At 37.3% G+C, this 17,118-nt stretch overlaps 3 protein-coding genes across 3 annotated transcripts in view; 2 read left to right on the top strand and 1 right to left on the bottom strand.

Moving 5' to 3' along the window:
• Window positions 1–476: 476 nt before the first annotated feature.
• Window positions 477–5,967, bottom strand: LOC113687118 (uncharacterized). Its single transcript, XM_089210493.1, has 3 exons — window positions 5,473–5,967; window positions 2,328–2,370; window positions 477–1,264 (listed from the first exon to the last, which is right to left on the bottom strand). The coding sequence occupies exons 1-3, from the start codon at window positions 5,830–5,832 to the stop codon at window positions 1,044–1,046; spliced, it is 624 nt and encodes a 207-aa protein (XP_089066619.1). The 5' UTR covers window positions 5,833–5,967; the 3' UTR covers window positions 477–1,043.
• A 2,399-nt stretch (window positions 5,968–8,366) lies between these two features.
• LOC113687117 (ZP domain-containing protein) lies at window positions 8,367–14,217 on the top strand. The gene is made up of 6 exons (XM_089210464.1): window positions 8,367–8,574; window positions 10,301–10,351; window positions 10,670–11,029; window positions 11,716–11,938; window positions 12,498–12,766; window positions 13,432–14,217. Exons 1-6 carry the CDS (start codon window positions 8,508–8,510, stop codon window positions 13,611–13,613), a joined length of 1,152 nt encoding a protein of 383 aa, XP_089066590.1. The 5' UTR covers window positions 8,367–8,507; the 3' UTR covers window positions 13,614–14,217.
• Window positions 14,206–17,118, top strand: part of LOC149043632 (uncharacterized) — a 15,960-nt gene continuing 13,047 nt past the window's right edge. The window contains exon 1 of the mRNA XM_089210429.1: window positions 14,206–14,382. Coding sequence (XP_089066555.1) covers window positions 14,271–14,382 — 112 coding nt within the window. The 5' untranslated portion in view covers window positions 14,206–14,270. The remainder of the gene's footprint in view (window positions 14,383–17,118) is intronic.

Raw genomic sequence — 17,118 nt, 5'->3', positions numbered from 1 at the left:
GAGGAAATTTGATTTTCCGACGTAAACATGCTAAGTCCTATTGTGACGTCTTTCAAACAATAGGGGAGGTGAGTTTCTAAAGAAACTGTAGTGCCACGTCGGTCAGAGAGTATAAAAAAGCAATTTGGTATTATCAACTGAGTTGATAGCGTCAATTGACCACCGTTAAGATTTTCAAAGCTGACTTTTCAAACGTTAGCCTTTCGTCAGAGCGCGCTTTCAAACAACATGGTACAATCATGATAGCCGGCTTTGTACAGGCAAATAGCTAGCATGTCTTTCTTTTGATGTTAGTTCTCTTTCAATTTCGGTAGTATTATTTTTCTTTTAAGCTAATTAATCCTTCGAAACAAATATTTTTGAAAAAAAAGTAATTACACATTGTAGCGGACGGAGGGATCTAGAGACATTCCATCGTTGCTCCGAACGCGATATTTAGATAGGACTTTATACTGAAACCAAGTAAGCCACTCGTATCGATCAAAGCTCTTTAATTTCTTGATTTACTTGATTACGTAAAAACTGAAAGGATAATTACAACGAAAGGCCTATTACTATAATTCGCACAGAAAATCGATTGTACTATAACAACGCAAAAGGGGGCGTATCACGGTACTAGAAATTCACAAAATAACACTAATCACGAGCAATAATATAAGAGAAATACTATAACTAAATAGATTAATACAAATTACAACTACAAACCATACCTCTTTCTCCAATTTTAACTCTTTTCTTTCGGTTTCTTTCGAGTAATCAACGCTACTATATTAACACGTGTTATCTCGTCGCTCGATTAAGAAAATTGATCTGCTGAGCTATTTGCATCTCATAACCCAACGGAAGTTACACAATCGTGGTTAACTATTACACATTAATCATTACACACATGCTTACAGAAAAAAAAGGCGCTTGAAATTTCTTTTAGTAGCAATGCTTTGCGTGTTTATAATTAATGTCAGGCAGATGGTAAGCCTCCCACTGCAGTCTCTAAAAAGGGCTCCAAAGTAGAACAGGATGTGAAATGAATGTAGCATAGGTATCTACTGTGGGATAGGACAGCAACAGTGTTGGCTTGAACTTTCTGGGTCAACACAACACCATCCATTTGCAAGAATTCGAGCCTCCCAGACTCCGCTACAGTTTCTCTGCTTCTTCTTCTGAGTACATGAATCAACAGTTAGTGCTTTGGTCTTGCAATACTCATCCAGTGACACAGCAGTCGGCGTTTGTAACGAAAGTTCTAAAGTGGAACTCGCTTCATCTGCAAAAAATACATTTCATGCCAATTAAATAAAACTTTTCATTCTAATGTCTACAGTTCCATTGCGAGTGAAATACGTATTTGACATTAGCTTTTTTGTCACGTAGGCTGACCAGACCCTCTTCAACCAAGCAAGGCCTTGTACATAATTTTGGGGAGTAATGTCCAGGATTTAACGCAGATAGAAAAAACAGCGGAATTTACGGAAATGAGCAAGACCATCGACGAAGTCTACGAGATTAATTCAAATAGTTATACGGATAGGCCCAACGAAATATACGAAAACTGCGAAATTTTCGCTTATTCGACAGGCTATCGACGAAATCTACGAAATTTATGGAAAGGTTTGCAAGGAAGGCCGCAGTTGAATTTACGTTAATTTCATATGATTCCGCTTTCGTGATCTTCCTCGAAACTCACCTGGAGGGAAGATTAGGAGAGTTTTAGATTAAGGTTAATATGCCATGTGTTTATAGAATAGAATATTTTCCTCCAGCTTTATCTTCCCATAGACACGTACGCTTAAACATGTCTGACAGAATACAGAATACAGAATATTAAGGGGATGCGATAGAAAAAAAAAATTGCCGGGAAATTTTAGGGGAATTATTGAAATACCTCAGAGCTTGGGGAGAGGGTAAAAATCAAAAATGAAGTAAATTCTGTTTTGGCACATCCAGATTCCTCCTTTCCCAATCAACCTCAGCGGGTTCCTCTATAACCTCTATGCATGCTTTTAATGACAAATATTAAAGTTTTAGCTATAATATTATAGTTTGCAGCTCATGAACGATTTTTAACCCTCTTCCAAACTCTTCAATAATGTGAAAGAAGAGGCCTTTGCAGTCATGAAAGCCAAATTCCCACTCCTGTCAGTCTAAATCTCACAATCACTGTGGTTGGCTGTACTCTCTTCGTATTTCCTTTTATTGACATACAGGTTTTCACAAATCCGAACGGCTGCAGTCTCCAGTTACCTAAGAAGTTAATTTATTGACATCGACTATTTGACTGATAGTGATTTATGGGTATGCAATATATTTTTCAATTTTAATGAAATTACCTGTGTCTTTCTCTTTGCATTCGTCTTCTGCCGACGCAAGAATCTGGAACAGAAAAAACATTATTGCCTTTTTCGTGTTATCAGTTTGCACTGTAACCTTGAGAACTACATGCTATGAAACAGATAACAGAAAGCAAGTTCACGTTCTATCAAAAGCGGTGCAATATTATATTGCTTAACTAAAAGAGGATATGATCATTAACATAGCTTACTCTAAACCCTTACAAGTGTGACTGACAATTGATCTTATTTAAAGGGTATAATCAGGAAAAAACTAGAAACAGGTGCAATTTTCCTGACTTAATTTTCTTAACTTAAATTTTATCATTTCGAATACAAAATCTCTTCCTAACACTGCAGCAAATATGGCAAACTTATGAATTTCTATACGGAAAATAAAGCAATAAAAGTATGTTCGTAAATAATAAAATATTAGATGATAAACATGTAAATCCAAAAACCCGGGACTTTTATCGTCAATGCAAAGATAATGTCACAACAGTCAGCAATGAAAAAAGAGGGAAGAGAAAAAATACAGTAAATTCAATAACTCTAAGAAGTGGTTATGATCTTATGTAAATCAAAGGTTACCCACGTAAACCAGTAAATTAACGCAAGGCTTAACGAGGAGTTGGAATGAATTTAAAACAAGGATAAGTGTTGAACATAGAATTTTGATTTCACTTTCAAATGGATATGTATGGTTTGTTAGGAAAACCGAGAGGATGGTATGAATTTTGTGTTGAGTTAAATTTAAGTACCACCTTTTTGTTCTCTGAAAGCATTTGTAAGAATCATTTATTGAACTGAAAGGTAAAGATGTTATTGAAATATTGATCAAAGCAAGAAACAATTGAAGTGATTATGAAAATTCAGATTGAAAAAAAATGACGGAAGAAAAGATCAGGCCTTATGTTAAAAGCTTCCTCAGTTTTGCTTTGGACTATGATTATCTTTCGTAGTTTTCGAGTTTCGAGTATTTATCAACATTAAAAATCAAAAGATGTCTTTCGAAGTGAAAACGTGTTGCAACTGCAAGATTCTGACTGAGTGCAGCATTTCCCTTACAAAAGAAGTGAACAGAATGGCACATATTGGACCGGAACTTACCTCCTCTAACGCCCTTGAACTCACATTTATATGTGTCCAGTCGTCGTTTTCTATGATAAAATACTTTGGATTTGCGCGGTTTAATCTGCAACTTCTCTGCGTATTCTGTTTTTTTATATCAATAGATGCGCAAACTTTAATTCTCAAGCAAAGATCTAAGTACTGTAGGTTAGTAAACACATCTTTTTCAAAAACAATCATGTTCATGTCTGCTAATCGATGTCCACCAATTCTATTGCTATCAATGATTTCTTTAAACCTTAATAGTCCATTCTGTTGACAGGAATTGATGATTCGAGTTGATGACATGACGCAATACAATAAAAGCCAGGAAACTTTCAAAAAGCCTGTGGTAGCCATTTTTAGATAATTGGAGATACTTGACTGGGAAGACTGAGAAGTAAATAAGTGATTTTGTGGTTGCTTCGTTGAGTAGACAAAAGCCTTGGGCTAACTTGTTAGACTTTGGGGATAAGACCAAAGTGTTACCGTACGAATACTGTGAAATCAATTTGACCAAATGACCTGACATTTTGCTCTGAAACAAGAATAATTTAGCTTTCCAACAAGCGTAGGCGGTATTGAATTCATTATCACTGGAAGAGATTTGATTATTTACTAATGAACCGCAGTTAGTAACGTGTTGATAAAAGAATTAGTTAAATAGAAAGAATTAATTGTAAGGCTGAGTGTAATAACGACGATGAGCCAAAACTATCGCTTAATTTGCTGAAACGAGAATAATCTACTTCGATTGAATTGTTAACTATGGTCTTTGCTAAAACAAAATCGTTAAGAAAAAAAAAAAGTTATAGGAAATCTGCCTTAAAGAAGCCTTCTGGTCAATAATTGTTTTGTGGATGTCCGACCTGATTTCGTTTAACTTACCCTGTTCTCTACTGATAAAATATAAAAAAAAACCAAAATAATAATAACAAAGGTAACGAGAGATTTTTAATAAATGTTTGCACTTGAAAGCTGTTATGCAGTTGATACAATGCAGCGAATTGTAGCAATACGGGCGGGGAACGTTGCATTCAATCTTGCAAGCAACCTGATTTTAGACAGAAATTCTCACAAGTGAGCTGAATACGGGTCCGTGGTAGTAAATGTGAGCCCAGAATCCCACTCTGGACAAGTTTTTTAGACGTCTAGAGTATTCATTTCAGCTCCACCGTAGCAGGTTCATGGTTCCCCTTCTCGCCAGATTTTTGTTCTGTTTTGCTATGTTTTGTTCTGTTTTGCTATGTTTTGTTTTGCTTTGTTGGTTTGTTTTCTCTTCTGTCGATAGTTTTGATGTTTTACCTTCAAATGATGGCCATCTATGTATCTACACGACGCAATAGAATTTTTTTGTGAGGGACATGAATATTTTTTTACGCTGCTGCAGGCCTGTAACGTGATTTAAAACTAGTAATAATCATGGATTTGTAAAGTGCGTTCGATCTAGCATCGGACTAGACATCATGATATATATTTTTTGGCGATTATAAATTCCAAGGAGCAAGTGAACCTACAGGTATCTATAAATGTCGTAGCTCACAAAATTCTGATCTAGAGATTATGAACCCTTGTTCTGATCAAATGGGTGGAATTTATCTACATATCTTCCCATGACATCCAGATCGAAGCGATTCAACTTAGTGAGGGGTTGATACCCGCGGGAGATCATAACACTCGCGGGACTGGAAATCGACGTGAAATCGGGCGTCGTACGCACATATTTATTATCATATTTCTTTTAGTAATAAAATGGAAATGAAATTTTGTTACATTTTGGTAACTTCATTAGTGAAGACACACGCCAAGTGTAAAATTAAGACAAATTAGAGAAATACCCCGCTGATAAATTTTATCCTGATGGGAATCGTTAAATTCTACTAGGAAGATTTGATGAGACGATTTACGAAATATGTCTTAGTTGGTCGTAAAAGTGCATCAAATTTCGCTCTTCTCATTTAAATCCTAACGTACTATTACTCAAAAGTCAAAGTTATGCTTATTCTTCTAAATATAATTTTACAATTCAGCTTACCTGTCTTAAAAATGCAGAACTCATGTTAAAATGGATCCAATCGCGCTTGGACGCCAAACGCACATTCTGTTGGTTACCGCCGTAAATCTTACAGATCCTCCCATTAAAGTTTGAGGATTGCATGAAATCGAAGGAGGTGCAGTGATAAAACCGTAAACAACTGTCCAGGCAACCAGTAACGGTGAATATGCCATCGGGGACATATGCTGGAATCATGTCAGACGAAATGCGCTTTCCTGCAAAAATTCGATCTTGATTCCTTGCTTGGGTTGGGTTTCCAAAAAGTGTATCGCAAGCTTTAGTTAAAGCCAAACCAAAGAGAAATGAAAACACTGCCAATTTAACATGTATTACAGCCATCTTGATGCTTGTCTTTTGCGGTCATTATAGGCTGTCCATTAAAACCGGATTTTATCCAGCTGTTTTATAGACATACAACGCTTACATTTTGACATTTTTGACTGAAACGTTTTTTATCATGTTAATCGACCAGATTCTTTCAATGTGATCTTCGGGTTTGCTTTCACGCGAACGTCATGTGTGTGTGTGTACGCTTCTTTTGTTTGTTTTTGTTTTAATTTGTTGTTTCTCTCTATCTCTCTTTCTACTCTTGTTTTTGGATAACGATGACGAAGTTCTTACCGATTTTCAGGAGTATAACATTTTAGACGTATAAAAATTATTTACTGGAAGTGGGTATATCTTGTAGTTATTGCCCTTTTCGGAAATCGTTCTCTTAAGAAAATATTCATTAAATAATTTCGAATTATTTGAAGTAATGGTAGGCGTAAATCACACTTTGATGTTCTGTGCTCAATATTTAATGACATCGTCATAAATGTAAGGGTCCAATAGCATTCAAGATTCATACGTAATCAAGCTGTAACTCGGTTACATGTAATTTCCATATATATTCTTGAAATTTATTGAAACTAGACTTGTAGCAGTCCCTGCTTTACGGCGAAATTCACTGCGCGAATAAATCAAAATCAGTGGAAAAAAGATGTTGACGTTAGCACGCTGCGTGTTGACGGAATTTTTTTCTCTTGACTAACGCGATAGACTTCGCCCAAAACTAGCAATTGCTCGAAGTCTACATTAAAATATGCACGGGCGATATATTTATTTTCTTACTTATCTATTTTAGAATCTCATCATTGGCACCCGTCATATTTTTAATGTGACCACAAAATCCAATTATAACTTTTTGTCAGTTTTTGTTCGTCGTACGTGTAAATGCTTTTAGTTCCTAATGTCGACGGGTTGCTCGTAGTTCATCGTTTTTCCTTTGCAACAAACAGCACAAGTGAAACAAGAATAGAAATGATAATTTTTTTCCTTTTGGGCTTGATGAAAGCATGATAACGTAAATTGGCCACCGTAAATACTTTCAAAGCTAATGTTTCGATTGCTAGCCCTTCGTCAGAGTGAATGTCTTAACGGTGGCCAATTTACGTTATCAACTCAGTTGATAATACTAAATTACCATGTTATACTATTTCACAGTTTCTTTAGAAACTTACCCCCTTTAGTTAAATGGGAGCATCATGTTTGATGACTACACGTGGATAACAATCGTGCCTCTAAGTTTAACCAGGGACTGCCCTAAAATATCCGTTCTTTTCGGATCTGGAGCAGATCGGAGTAGGTGTCTGTTTTCTCCACTGTGTGGTAAATGTTTTTATTACTTTGGAAGAAAAGAGGAAGATTCTACTTCCAATTTCGTAGAGGCTGCATTTTGGATGAAGCGATATCCTGAATTTAATGCATAACACTTTGCACGCCAATTTTTCCATGCTCGACGTCTTACCACTAGTGTGTCAGAATTGTCCCAAATTTACTTTTTGTTACCAATTCTGGAAATTTTATGAATGAGGTATAGACTGGCTCCAGCGATTTCTTTCTAGAAAATTGTCGGATTACTTTATAAATAAATTTCTTGGTTGTTTGTTAGTTCATCTTACTGTTATTTGCTTTTCTTCACTTTACGCTCCATGACATATAAGCTGTTAGGCTACTTGAACTCCCATTTTTTTAGTGTCTCGTTCAGCATTACTTAAAAGCGCTTCGTATGATTTTAGAGATGATTTTTTGGTGTGGCAGTGCTGTATTGGATTAAGAATCCCTAATAGTCCTGAAGGCCATGGTCATCGATCACATCAGAGAGGCGCCCTGTGGCCATTTAGAGGAACATTTTGAGATAAGTGATAACTTTGTGTCTATTATAAAAACCGGACGTGAAGAAGCTAATTACAAAGAGATTGAATATTAATAGCGTCTCATGAATACAGCCGTTCAGACCAAACTCCTTAGAGAAAAACTTAGCAAAAACTGCTTACCAGTTAAATAAGTGTTCAGTATGGCTACTTATTGGATAATTATTCATTCATCGTAAAATCTTAGAATTATTTGAACATTTGGAAATAGCCTTTCTCCTTATTACCAACAGACAAGACATCGTATAAAGTGCTTTTGATAGGCGACTTTCGTAATCTTAGCTCTGCTCCAGTTATTTTTATTTAAAAATAAACTATAATATGCAAACCAGTTTGAACATTATTTTTTTAATGTTCTGTCATGGACAGCACAGAAGTTCTTATAGTATTTACAAAATGTATTGCATGGGAAATTTTAATAACGATAGAAAGTAAACTCCAGCTGACAGCCTCCATAATAAAAGGATTATGAATCGGCTCCTGTGAATAAACAAACGCTAATAACTACAGCAGGATTGCCTTAATTTCCGGTTCACAAAAGGTGTTCATACAGTGAAGGGCCACTGTTTTATTCCTTGTGTCCAACAACATTATCCTATTAGAATTTCATTTTTCTTTTGTTTTTGTGACTTCGTGGAGGTCGATGTGTCACAAAGTATTCATACAGGTAAAAACAATAAGCATTGTCAAGAAACCTTCGTCTGGGAATTTTGTCACCGCCAGATCAGGCGAGCAACAAATAAAGAGAGTGTCAATTCTGCAGGCGAGGTTTTTCACCGAGCACATTCTACTGTATCATTCTTTCTCTGGCAGTAGAAAATGGGGCGGCATATATTTGTCTTTTTCTTAAACCTTTTCGTGGCATTCAACTTTTCATGTACACAAGGTACGTTCTAGTATCTCTGTCACACTTAAATTTGTTTTCAAACGTCTAATCGATGGGGCGGGAAAGTCATTTGTTCACCAATTAGGGCTTCACGCGATTTCGTTTTTCATTTGTTTTCATGATCAATCCACGACCTTTTTCCACTCTTATTATATGTTACCTTTGATCAGTTACATATTCCTCATGGATTTAGAAAACTTTCGTGAGGCATGCATTTCTACTGCTACACACGCCTTCAGTGCAACGAAGACAACATCGCTGGAAATGGAATCCACAAATTTCGGTCTTCTATGAATACATAACAAATTTTACTGTCTCTCTCATTTTGTATATATCAATAACTGTCAAGTCTCAGCTTACCCTTCGCCGCATGCTATTCAATCTTCACACTTAAGGCACTGATTTTTCTTCGTTCAACCTCTGGTATATCAACAACAGCCTTGTCGACATTGCAGTGGGCTTGCTGTATATTAGATTTTTAATTACCATAAGTCAACTATCATATTGAAATCGATCTCGGTTGGCACCTCTAGATCATGAGTTGTTAACTCAGATATTCGACCAAAATATTTTAAAACTTGGTTGTGTAATCTCGAGAGTACTCGACGAATTTATTGAATGGGTGTGTGTGTGTGTGTTGCTAGTGTTGGAACGCCCTAAGCCAATTATATACTGCACTCGAATACATTTTACAACTCTAATGTAGAGTTAACACCGACAAGGTCATTGCTCAGTAAGACTTACAATTCATAGACACTCTATTCGCCCAGATAAAGGTAGGTGTAGCCTTGTTCTTCATCATTCAAAACACTGATCAATAAAATTATCATGATAAAGTTTATTACCAAAACTGGGTACAGTTTTCATGCGATTCCGATAAGTTTTTATATTAGCCTTTCTCTGTTACTCATATATTCGACACACAACGGTCTACAGTCTTGGCCGCGGATAAATTATTGCCAATTTTAGAACGCCATTGTTTTCGTTGTAAACAAAATAACCAGCCATTAACTTGCAGAAAAAGTACCGAAATACAAAGGAAACCGATGATGGTTTGGTTAAAAGATACTTTGAAAAGCGAATAGAAAGTTTGTCAAGTTTCGGCTCTTCTCTGAGACCCAAGTTCGTCCCTCCCTAGAACAAGGAACACTCTACTTCACAGACAAATCAAGTCTTAAGTGCACAATGAAGGCCGCATCTTCCATCTTCTCTGGAACGCCTCATATCTTTAGATGCATAGCGTGCTGAAAACAACCTTCTCGGTGTGAGATTCAATAGAATAATTGAACCGACTGTTCACGCACTGATTACCGACGCAATGATTATTCACGCGCTGAGCGAAATGATTATGAGAAAAAGAAGAACAATGAATTCCAAATGAATTCTTTGTCGTCTGACCTTGCTTTATTCCCAAGCACTGAATAACACAAATTGAGTTTGTCAGAATCATTGCTACTTTCTTACAAGGTCATTCATGATGTTGTTCAAGCAATGCTGCATATCATAACGTCACGTCAGACTACTTCAAGCCGGTGTCACAACGTTGCACCAAGTCACGCTATCGCACCACGCCATGCCGTGTTTCAGCTCATTTTAGCTGGTCAAATTAGATTATGTCACATCCTACACATAGAAATGAGTGTAGGATGTGTAGTTGTAGTTGTAGTAGTTGTAATGAGTTTATCTCTCTCTTTTTTGCTTTGTTCTCGTCAACTTACGAATTCAGAACTTCCCACAAATGCCAGCCAAGGAGAAATGGTGATTGATGATGCAGCAAGTAAGTATGTTTATGATTATACGCACAATTAAAAAAGAGTCTCTCTAGTTCTCTGGGATTGTAAAATACATGACTAATAGAGTTATGTACCAAGCGAGGAAGGGAAAGTTTGTATTTCTTTACTTGTTTTGTTGTAAATCTTTGAGCAGAGTCCCCGCACACAAGTGAATACCATTTCTTGAAAGAATATTAAAAAAAAAAGCCTTTATGGAAATTCAGATAAACATTATAAACAAAAAAACATTACAGAAAGCTTTTGGTTGTTGTTGTTGTTGTTTTTTTAAATATAAATACGAGCACATTTCCTTGCTTTTTTAGACCTAGAAATTGCATGCCACAGTGATTTCATTGAAGTGACTGTGGAAAGCAAAAACTACCCCGGCCTTGACACCAATGTAACTCATCTTGAAGATGAGGCGTGTGTGCCCGTTTATAAAGATGACTCCAAGGCTGTATTCAGATTTGGCTTAGAAAAATGCAAGACCAAACACGAGGATGATGGAAAGATGGTGTCATATAGTAACAGGATCATTGCAGTAGTAAGGGATGTGGTTGATGAGGCAGACATCACTCGAAAGAGCACAAGAATACTTCCCTTCAAGTGTTCATACCAAAAGAAGACCCTTCTCTCCAAAGTGTCATATTCTCCTCGTTACGTCCAGGTGGTTACAGACGCAGGTTTGTACTAATACTACGTTTGGTGTTACATCAAGCTTTTCTTTGTACTCTACATCTTTCAGCAAATGCATTTAAAAAATGACAGAGAATTTGTTATTTTCAAAGTAAAAAAATTGCTTATTAACAATTTTTTGTGTGTAACAGACAAGAAATTGATGACAGACTCTATCGTTGATGGAGGATAACTGTTCAATCTTATCATTTTGTTTCCCATTCAGCCGAAAGTTGTTACCTTTTCTTCAAGAGGTGGTGAAAAATTCATTTAATTTTTATTCATCATGACTTGTAACACTTGTATATTGCTTATATTACTTCAATTTATGCCTTAGTAAGTAAGTGCTTGCGCTATGTAATTGCGCTCAGTACTTTAGTAAATACTTGCACAATGGCTGGTCAATTTAGCGGGCCATATTTCATGTACTACAGGGCCTGCTAAACTCAAAAATTTGATTAAATCGAAATCTTCCCCTTCTATTTAAACCCAGAGATATGATAGATATCCTACCAACCTTGTTTATCCAGTCCGTACAGTAAGTTATAGTATAATTTATGGCCTGCGTGCCTTGCGCTTTGGCCATAAATTTGAGCGGAAAATACTCGGTCCATAACTTACAGCACGGATCTCGAACTCTTTATTCACTCAGGCCAAATGTTTTTTTCTTCATTCTTATTTCTTTTTTTGATAGAGAATTACGGTAATTTCACTTACCTTATGAACATGTACACTGATAAGGAAAACTTTAAAAAAATAGCGAAATTCCCGCTCTTGGTTGGTATCAGTCAGCGCTTGTACATCAGCTTGAAGGTGCAATCAGGTGACTCGGATTTGAGCTTGTTCCCGGATGAATGCAAAGCAACACCTTCAACAGAGTACAATGCTAAGCCAGACCATAAAATGATTGAGCAAGGGTAAGTTGTGGCCCAACATGCTTTGCTAACGCAGCATTTGTAATGGAATAGGTACGGTGTGCCCTCACAAAAATGACAGTGTACAGACTGTCTGAAAACATGTCAATCAGTCTTAAACAGTACAGCGTGTTAAAATTGACGGCGTAATCGTTACAAACAATGGAATAAATTACTGTGAATTTCGAAATATAGCAACAATCTCTTGTGTTTGGAAAATTTAATTTTACATATTCATTGTAACTCGCGCTTGAAATCATTTGTCTAACATGAACCACTTTTGGGGCGGCTAAGGACAATTTCACTGTTAATATTTGGTGCATATACAAAACATCAAAAAGGTTTGATTACTCGTTAATGTTTTGTTGACGATGAAACTGAATTAGCGGAAAAGAGAAGATTAACTTTTTGTCTCGTTACACTCACACCTTGATTGGAACTCTACTCACTCAGCTTAGGTTTACAAAATTTTCAAACAATAATGGTTTTAACATCGCACACGTTCGCATTTCATCGTGAGATTGACAGTAACAAAATTCTCGCCAATGTCAACTCCTTCTAGCTGCCCACGCGACAGATACTTGGAGTACGAATACGAAAAATCAGCCTATCAGAACTTCAGCTTTGTGGCCTTTCGTTTTAAGAAAGGATACGACGACGTTTACATTCACTGCAAGCTGACTGTCTGTCGCTCAGACGACGAGAAGTCCAAATGTGATTCGGGATGTCAAGAAGAGGGAAATCAGTCCAGGAGAAAGAGGAATATCCACGACGAATATCGTACTGAACTGTACGTCGGACCAATCAAAATGACTAATGAACAAGATAAAGGTGAGTTAATAAAATTTAAGGTTTTAGCCGGCGTCGTTGGAGTTTTATTGAGTGCTAAATGAAAAAAAAACAAAACAAAACAAAACAGAAACAAACAGACAAAAAATAAAAACAAGCAAAACATTGGCGTCGGAGCCACCAATCTGTCCCAATCCTCTTACAGCTTTGCCACCGAACGCCACAAAGTGAAAACAAAAATTTACCTAGACAAGCTAGTAAATACCTGTATATATCTTATGGGCTTTGAAAAGGGATAAATATATGAAACCTCTCATAGAGTAAAAGACAGCATAGTTTGCAGATAACCTAGTTGAAAAATAACTGGGTTTGTTTCACAACAAGGTTACTCTCGGTCTCATTTCTGTGCACAGGCTTGGTAACTTGGTATTTTGACTCCTAAGGAACTGGTACGGGAGAAGAAAAGGGCGAGAAAGTTAGGGGGGAGCAAGGAAGGTCGGGGAAGGGAGGGGCGGTTAAAAGGAACGAGCACCTTGTTTTTGTTTAACAAGCTAATTCGTGTGCCAGAAATAAAGGATAATTCAATTGTTCTTTTAGTGTATTCAAAAACTCGAGTAAATCTTTGTTTGAAATATTTGCCGCCAAGATTTCTACAATTCTCTCTTTTTTTTTTCTTTTGCAATAATTGTCATCATTTTTGTTTTCAGCCATGAAATCAGGTGAAACTCCAACTATAATCAAGGAAAAATCCAAGACGGTCTTGTTGGTTGGAGTGTTGGCGGGGGTCTTGGGTACTATATCTCTGGGGCTTGTTGGAGCACTCATTATTGTGACCCGACGTGGCCGTCATTCAGAAACTGGGGTCACTTTGCTTGTTCAAGACGACTAAAGATTTCCGACATGTGGCTTAAAATTGTGTAGATTGGTAGAGTGCCTTTCTCAATCAGTGATCCCGTAAAGAACTTTTAGTGATTTAGCCACAGATTCCATTTGAAACGAGACAGTTTCCTTTTTTTGTAATTTCTCGGAATCATGCAAGCATAAACTTGGAATCATGCATGCGTAGGTTTAGACAATAAAGTCACTCTGAGCGAGTGAATTGGCCATCGTAAAAGGATTTTAAAGTTGAAGTTTCGATCATTATCCCTTCGTCAGAGCGAGTCCAAAACGCTGGAAAGTCAGTTTAAAAATCCCTTTGCGATGGTCATTTCACATTACCGACTCAGATGACAAAACAAACTTACCTCACTTGCAACTATTTTTGAAGACTGATAGAGGGTCTTCTCATCACTCGTGTATCGTAGTCAATTCATTTCACGAAAGTAGAGGGATGAGCGACATGCTTTTTTGTCTAGTCCTAATCGCGTCAACAGCAAATACCATAAGAACATCTGTGCCGCACGTGACAGAACTCAGTGAAAAAGTAAAGTTCAAACTGGTTTGCATATTTTAGTTTATTTTGTTTTAGTAAATTTGCATAATCTTGCAATCCACATGGTGTGGCGTCATCGCTTTAAATGAATTTTTAGTCGCAAGAAATCACTCCATGCTGGATCATTCAATCACCTTCACAATGAGAGTTTTTCATGCTCAGCGCTTGAAGAAGAGTACATGCCCTATTTTCCTTTGTGTTGTGCTGCTGTTGACGCTTGAAGAAGGTGGGTAGCCAACGAAACACAGCTGAACAAAGTTTCCGTGAGCGACAAGTACTGCTTCAAGTCTATTGCTTATAGTCTTAGTTGTACTTAGAATAAAAGACACAGCATTTCATCGATAAAAGGGTTTAATGTCGCAGACCACAAGGCATTCGCTCAGTAAAAAGCAGCACAAATGTTGGCAATTATAGTAGAACCTCATAAACTCAATTCAGAAGAGAAAGGTAAAATGAAACGAGTAAGCGCAGATTTGAGTTGCAATTTAAGGTTTGGTGCTAAATTTAATCATTAAAGCTGTAGATAATCAGTAAGGGATCGCGTTTATAACATTCTTGCAGAGTCCGCAGTGACTTTCTTACATCCATTTGTTCTATAAGCTTTGAAAAGAAGGTATAGTTTGGGAAGTTCAGCCGCTAAATTTATGAAGCTTTCATAAATGGTTTCAGAAAGATTGGTGTGTCAGTAAGCTTTGTTGTAATACTGGCGTTTACGATCGACGTTTACAAAGTTTGAATTATAGGAAAAATCTGAGCCAAGGGTAAACAAAATTGGATGAAATTAACTGAGAGTTCGAGATAGCCGAGTTTTCGGGTTTTTACTATGGGAGAATTCAGGCACCAGTAATTACATTTTAGATAAAATGTGTTCGTATCTGCCATGAGGAGCTTTGACCACGAAAACAATTCGCAGCATGCATTCTACGGAGGCGCTATATTTCTGTCATCAGTGTAGAGAATGACATCAACGTTTGCGGTCGGTAGGTGTCTATGCAGTGACTTAAACCTGTTGATTATAAGTTAAAGGTTCACGTAATAATTAATACTGCATCTATGCTTGAATTTCAATTACGAAAACACAAGAAATGTGGCATTGAAATCACTTGGCGCGATATTATCATGGAGGCTGAAGTCTTCGATCGATCGGCTGAGCTTTCTATAGTTACGGGATCCAATCTCGACCCCAAAAAGTCCTAGTATGTGCTAACGAAAAGTTAATGTGAGATCAGACCGAAAGCTTTTGCAAAGAATGAATTGTTTCGTCGATTCCGCGATGACTGCAATACGTTCTGTCCCGCCAGCAGGTCTCAAGCGCGCCAACAAAGGCTGTTCGTTCAACGGCAGGTAACCAAACAACATGCATGTTATATCTTCAAGTGGTCTCTGTGCCGAACTTATTAGACAGGGAGAAATCCAGCAGATGGATTCACGAGGTCTTAAAACATAATCTTGTTGTTGATGCGTAATCAAATCGCCCTCGACCGTACACTTTAGGCGGGAAATGCCTCCAGTCGAAATATCATGGGAAATTGCAAGGATGTCAGTCAAGAATAGCCGAGCTCGACAAAGACATTCGGGAACTAGTAAATGATAATAATGATATAAGATAATAGTGTATGCCTCAACTTTCAGTCAAAAGAAAGAGTACAGACAAGAAGCGGTCTCCTGATATAGATTAGTGCGAGTTCAATTTTTCGTGCCCTCTTGGGTAGTGTAAACCTGAGGATTACCTTTAATCTCTTGCATACCCTCTTGGGTAGTGTATACCTAAGGGTTATTTTAATCTCTTGCATACCCTCTTGGGTAGTGGATTAATTTCTAGTATCTTCTATACCCTCTTGGGTAGTGTATACCTGAGGGTTATTTTTAATCTCTTCTATACCCTCTTGGGTAGTGTATACCTGAGGGTTATTTTTAATCACTTCTATACCCTCTTGGGTAGTGTATACCTGAGGGTTATTCCTAATCTCTCCTATACCCTCTTGGGTAGTGTATATCTGAGGGTTATTTTTAATCACTTCTATACCCTCTTGGGTAGTGTATACCTGAGGGTTATTCCTAATCTCTCCTATACCCTCTTGGGTAGTGTATACCTGAGGGTTATTTTTAATCTCTTCTATACCCTCTTGGGTAGTGTATACCTGAGGGTTATTCCTAATCTCTTGCATACCCTCTTGGGTAGTGTATACCTGAGGGTTACTTTTAATCTCCTCTATACCCTATTGGGTAGTGTATACCTGAGGGTTACTTTTAATCACTTCTATACCCTCTTGGGAAGTGTATACCTGAGGGTTATTTTTAATCACTTCTATACCCTCTTGGGTAGTGTATACCTGAGGATTATTTTTAATCACTTCTATATCCTCTTGGGTAGTGTATACCTGAGGGCTATTTTTAATCTGTTGCATACCCTCTCGGGTAGTGTATACCTGAAGGTTATTCTTAATCTGTCCTATACCCTCTTGGGTAGTGTATACCTGAGGGTTATTTTTAATCTCTTGCATACCCTCTTGGGTAGTGTATACCTGAGGGTTATTTTTAACCTTTTCTTATCCCTTCCTACTCGGCAGTCGCTTAAGACAATATTCATACGCGTGAATTTGTTCCCAATGACCTAAAATGCAATAACGATGTTTTAGACCAGCTTCTCCCCTGTTATAGTCGATTTTGGCAAGACGGATGTCTTCGGAAAAGCTAAAAATGCCGTTCCAAACTGAAACCTTCGCACATAAAAGGTGACTATAAGAATAATTGCATTCCGCCGAAGCTTGAAGACCGAGCGAGGAGACCATCAGTCGAAAGCGATGTGTATTCTCTGGATTATCTAATCAACACAGTTTCTGGACTTTAAAAGTTAAAAACCATGACCTGTATAAAGAAAGGTTTGTCGGAGTTAACCTTACGTAGGCCTAGATCTTCGATCATGGAGGTGAAATTAGCTTTACCGGTGCCGCTTTTTAGG

Source organism: Pocillopora damicornis, chromosome 6 (assembly GCF_964200805.1).
Source record: "Pocillopora damicornis chromosome 6, jaPocDami1.2, whole genome shotgun sequence".
Classification (NCBI taxonomy): domain Eukaryota; kingdom Metazoa; phylum Cnidaria; class Anthozoa; order Scleractinia; family Pocilloporidae; genus Pocillopora; species Pocillopora damicornis.
This window is presented reverse-complemented; position numbering and strand designations above follow the sequence as displayed.

Coding starts and splice junctions, on each gene's coding strand:
- LOC113687117 (XM_089210464.1), top strand. CDS start 8,508: ATGGGGCGGCATATATTTGTCTTTTTCTTAAACCTTTTCGTGGCATTC. Junction 11,030..11,715: donor CCAGGTGGTTACAGACGCAG/GTTTGTACTAAT, acceptor TTTTTTTGATAG/AGAATTACGGTAATTTCACT. Junction 11,939..12,497: donor CATAAAATGATTGAGCAAGG/GTAAGTTGTGGC, acceptor AACTCCTTCTAG/CTGCCCACGCGACAGATACT.
- LOC113687118 (XM_089210493.1), bottom strand. CDS start 5,832: ATGGCTGTAATACATGTTAAATTGGCAGTGTTTTCATTTCTCTTTGGT. Junction 2,371..5,472: donor GTTCTGCATTTTTAAGACAG/GTAAGCTGAATT, acceptor TTTCTGTTCCAG/ATTCTTGCGTCGGCAGAAGA. Junction 1,265..2,327: donor ATGCAAAGAGAAAGACACAG/GTAATTTCATTA, acceptor TATTTTTTGCAG/ATGAAGCGAGTTCCACTTTA.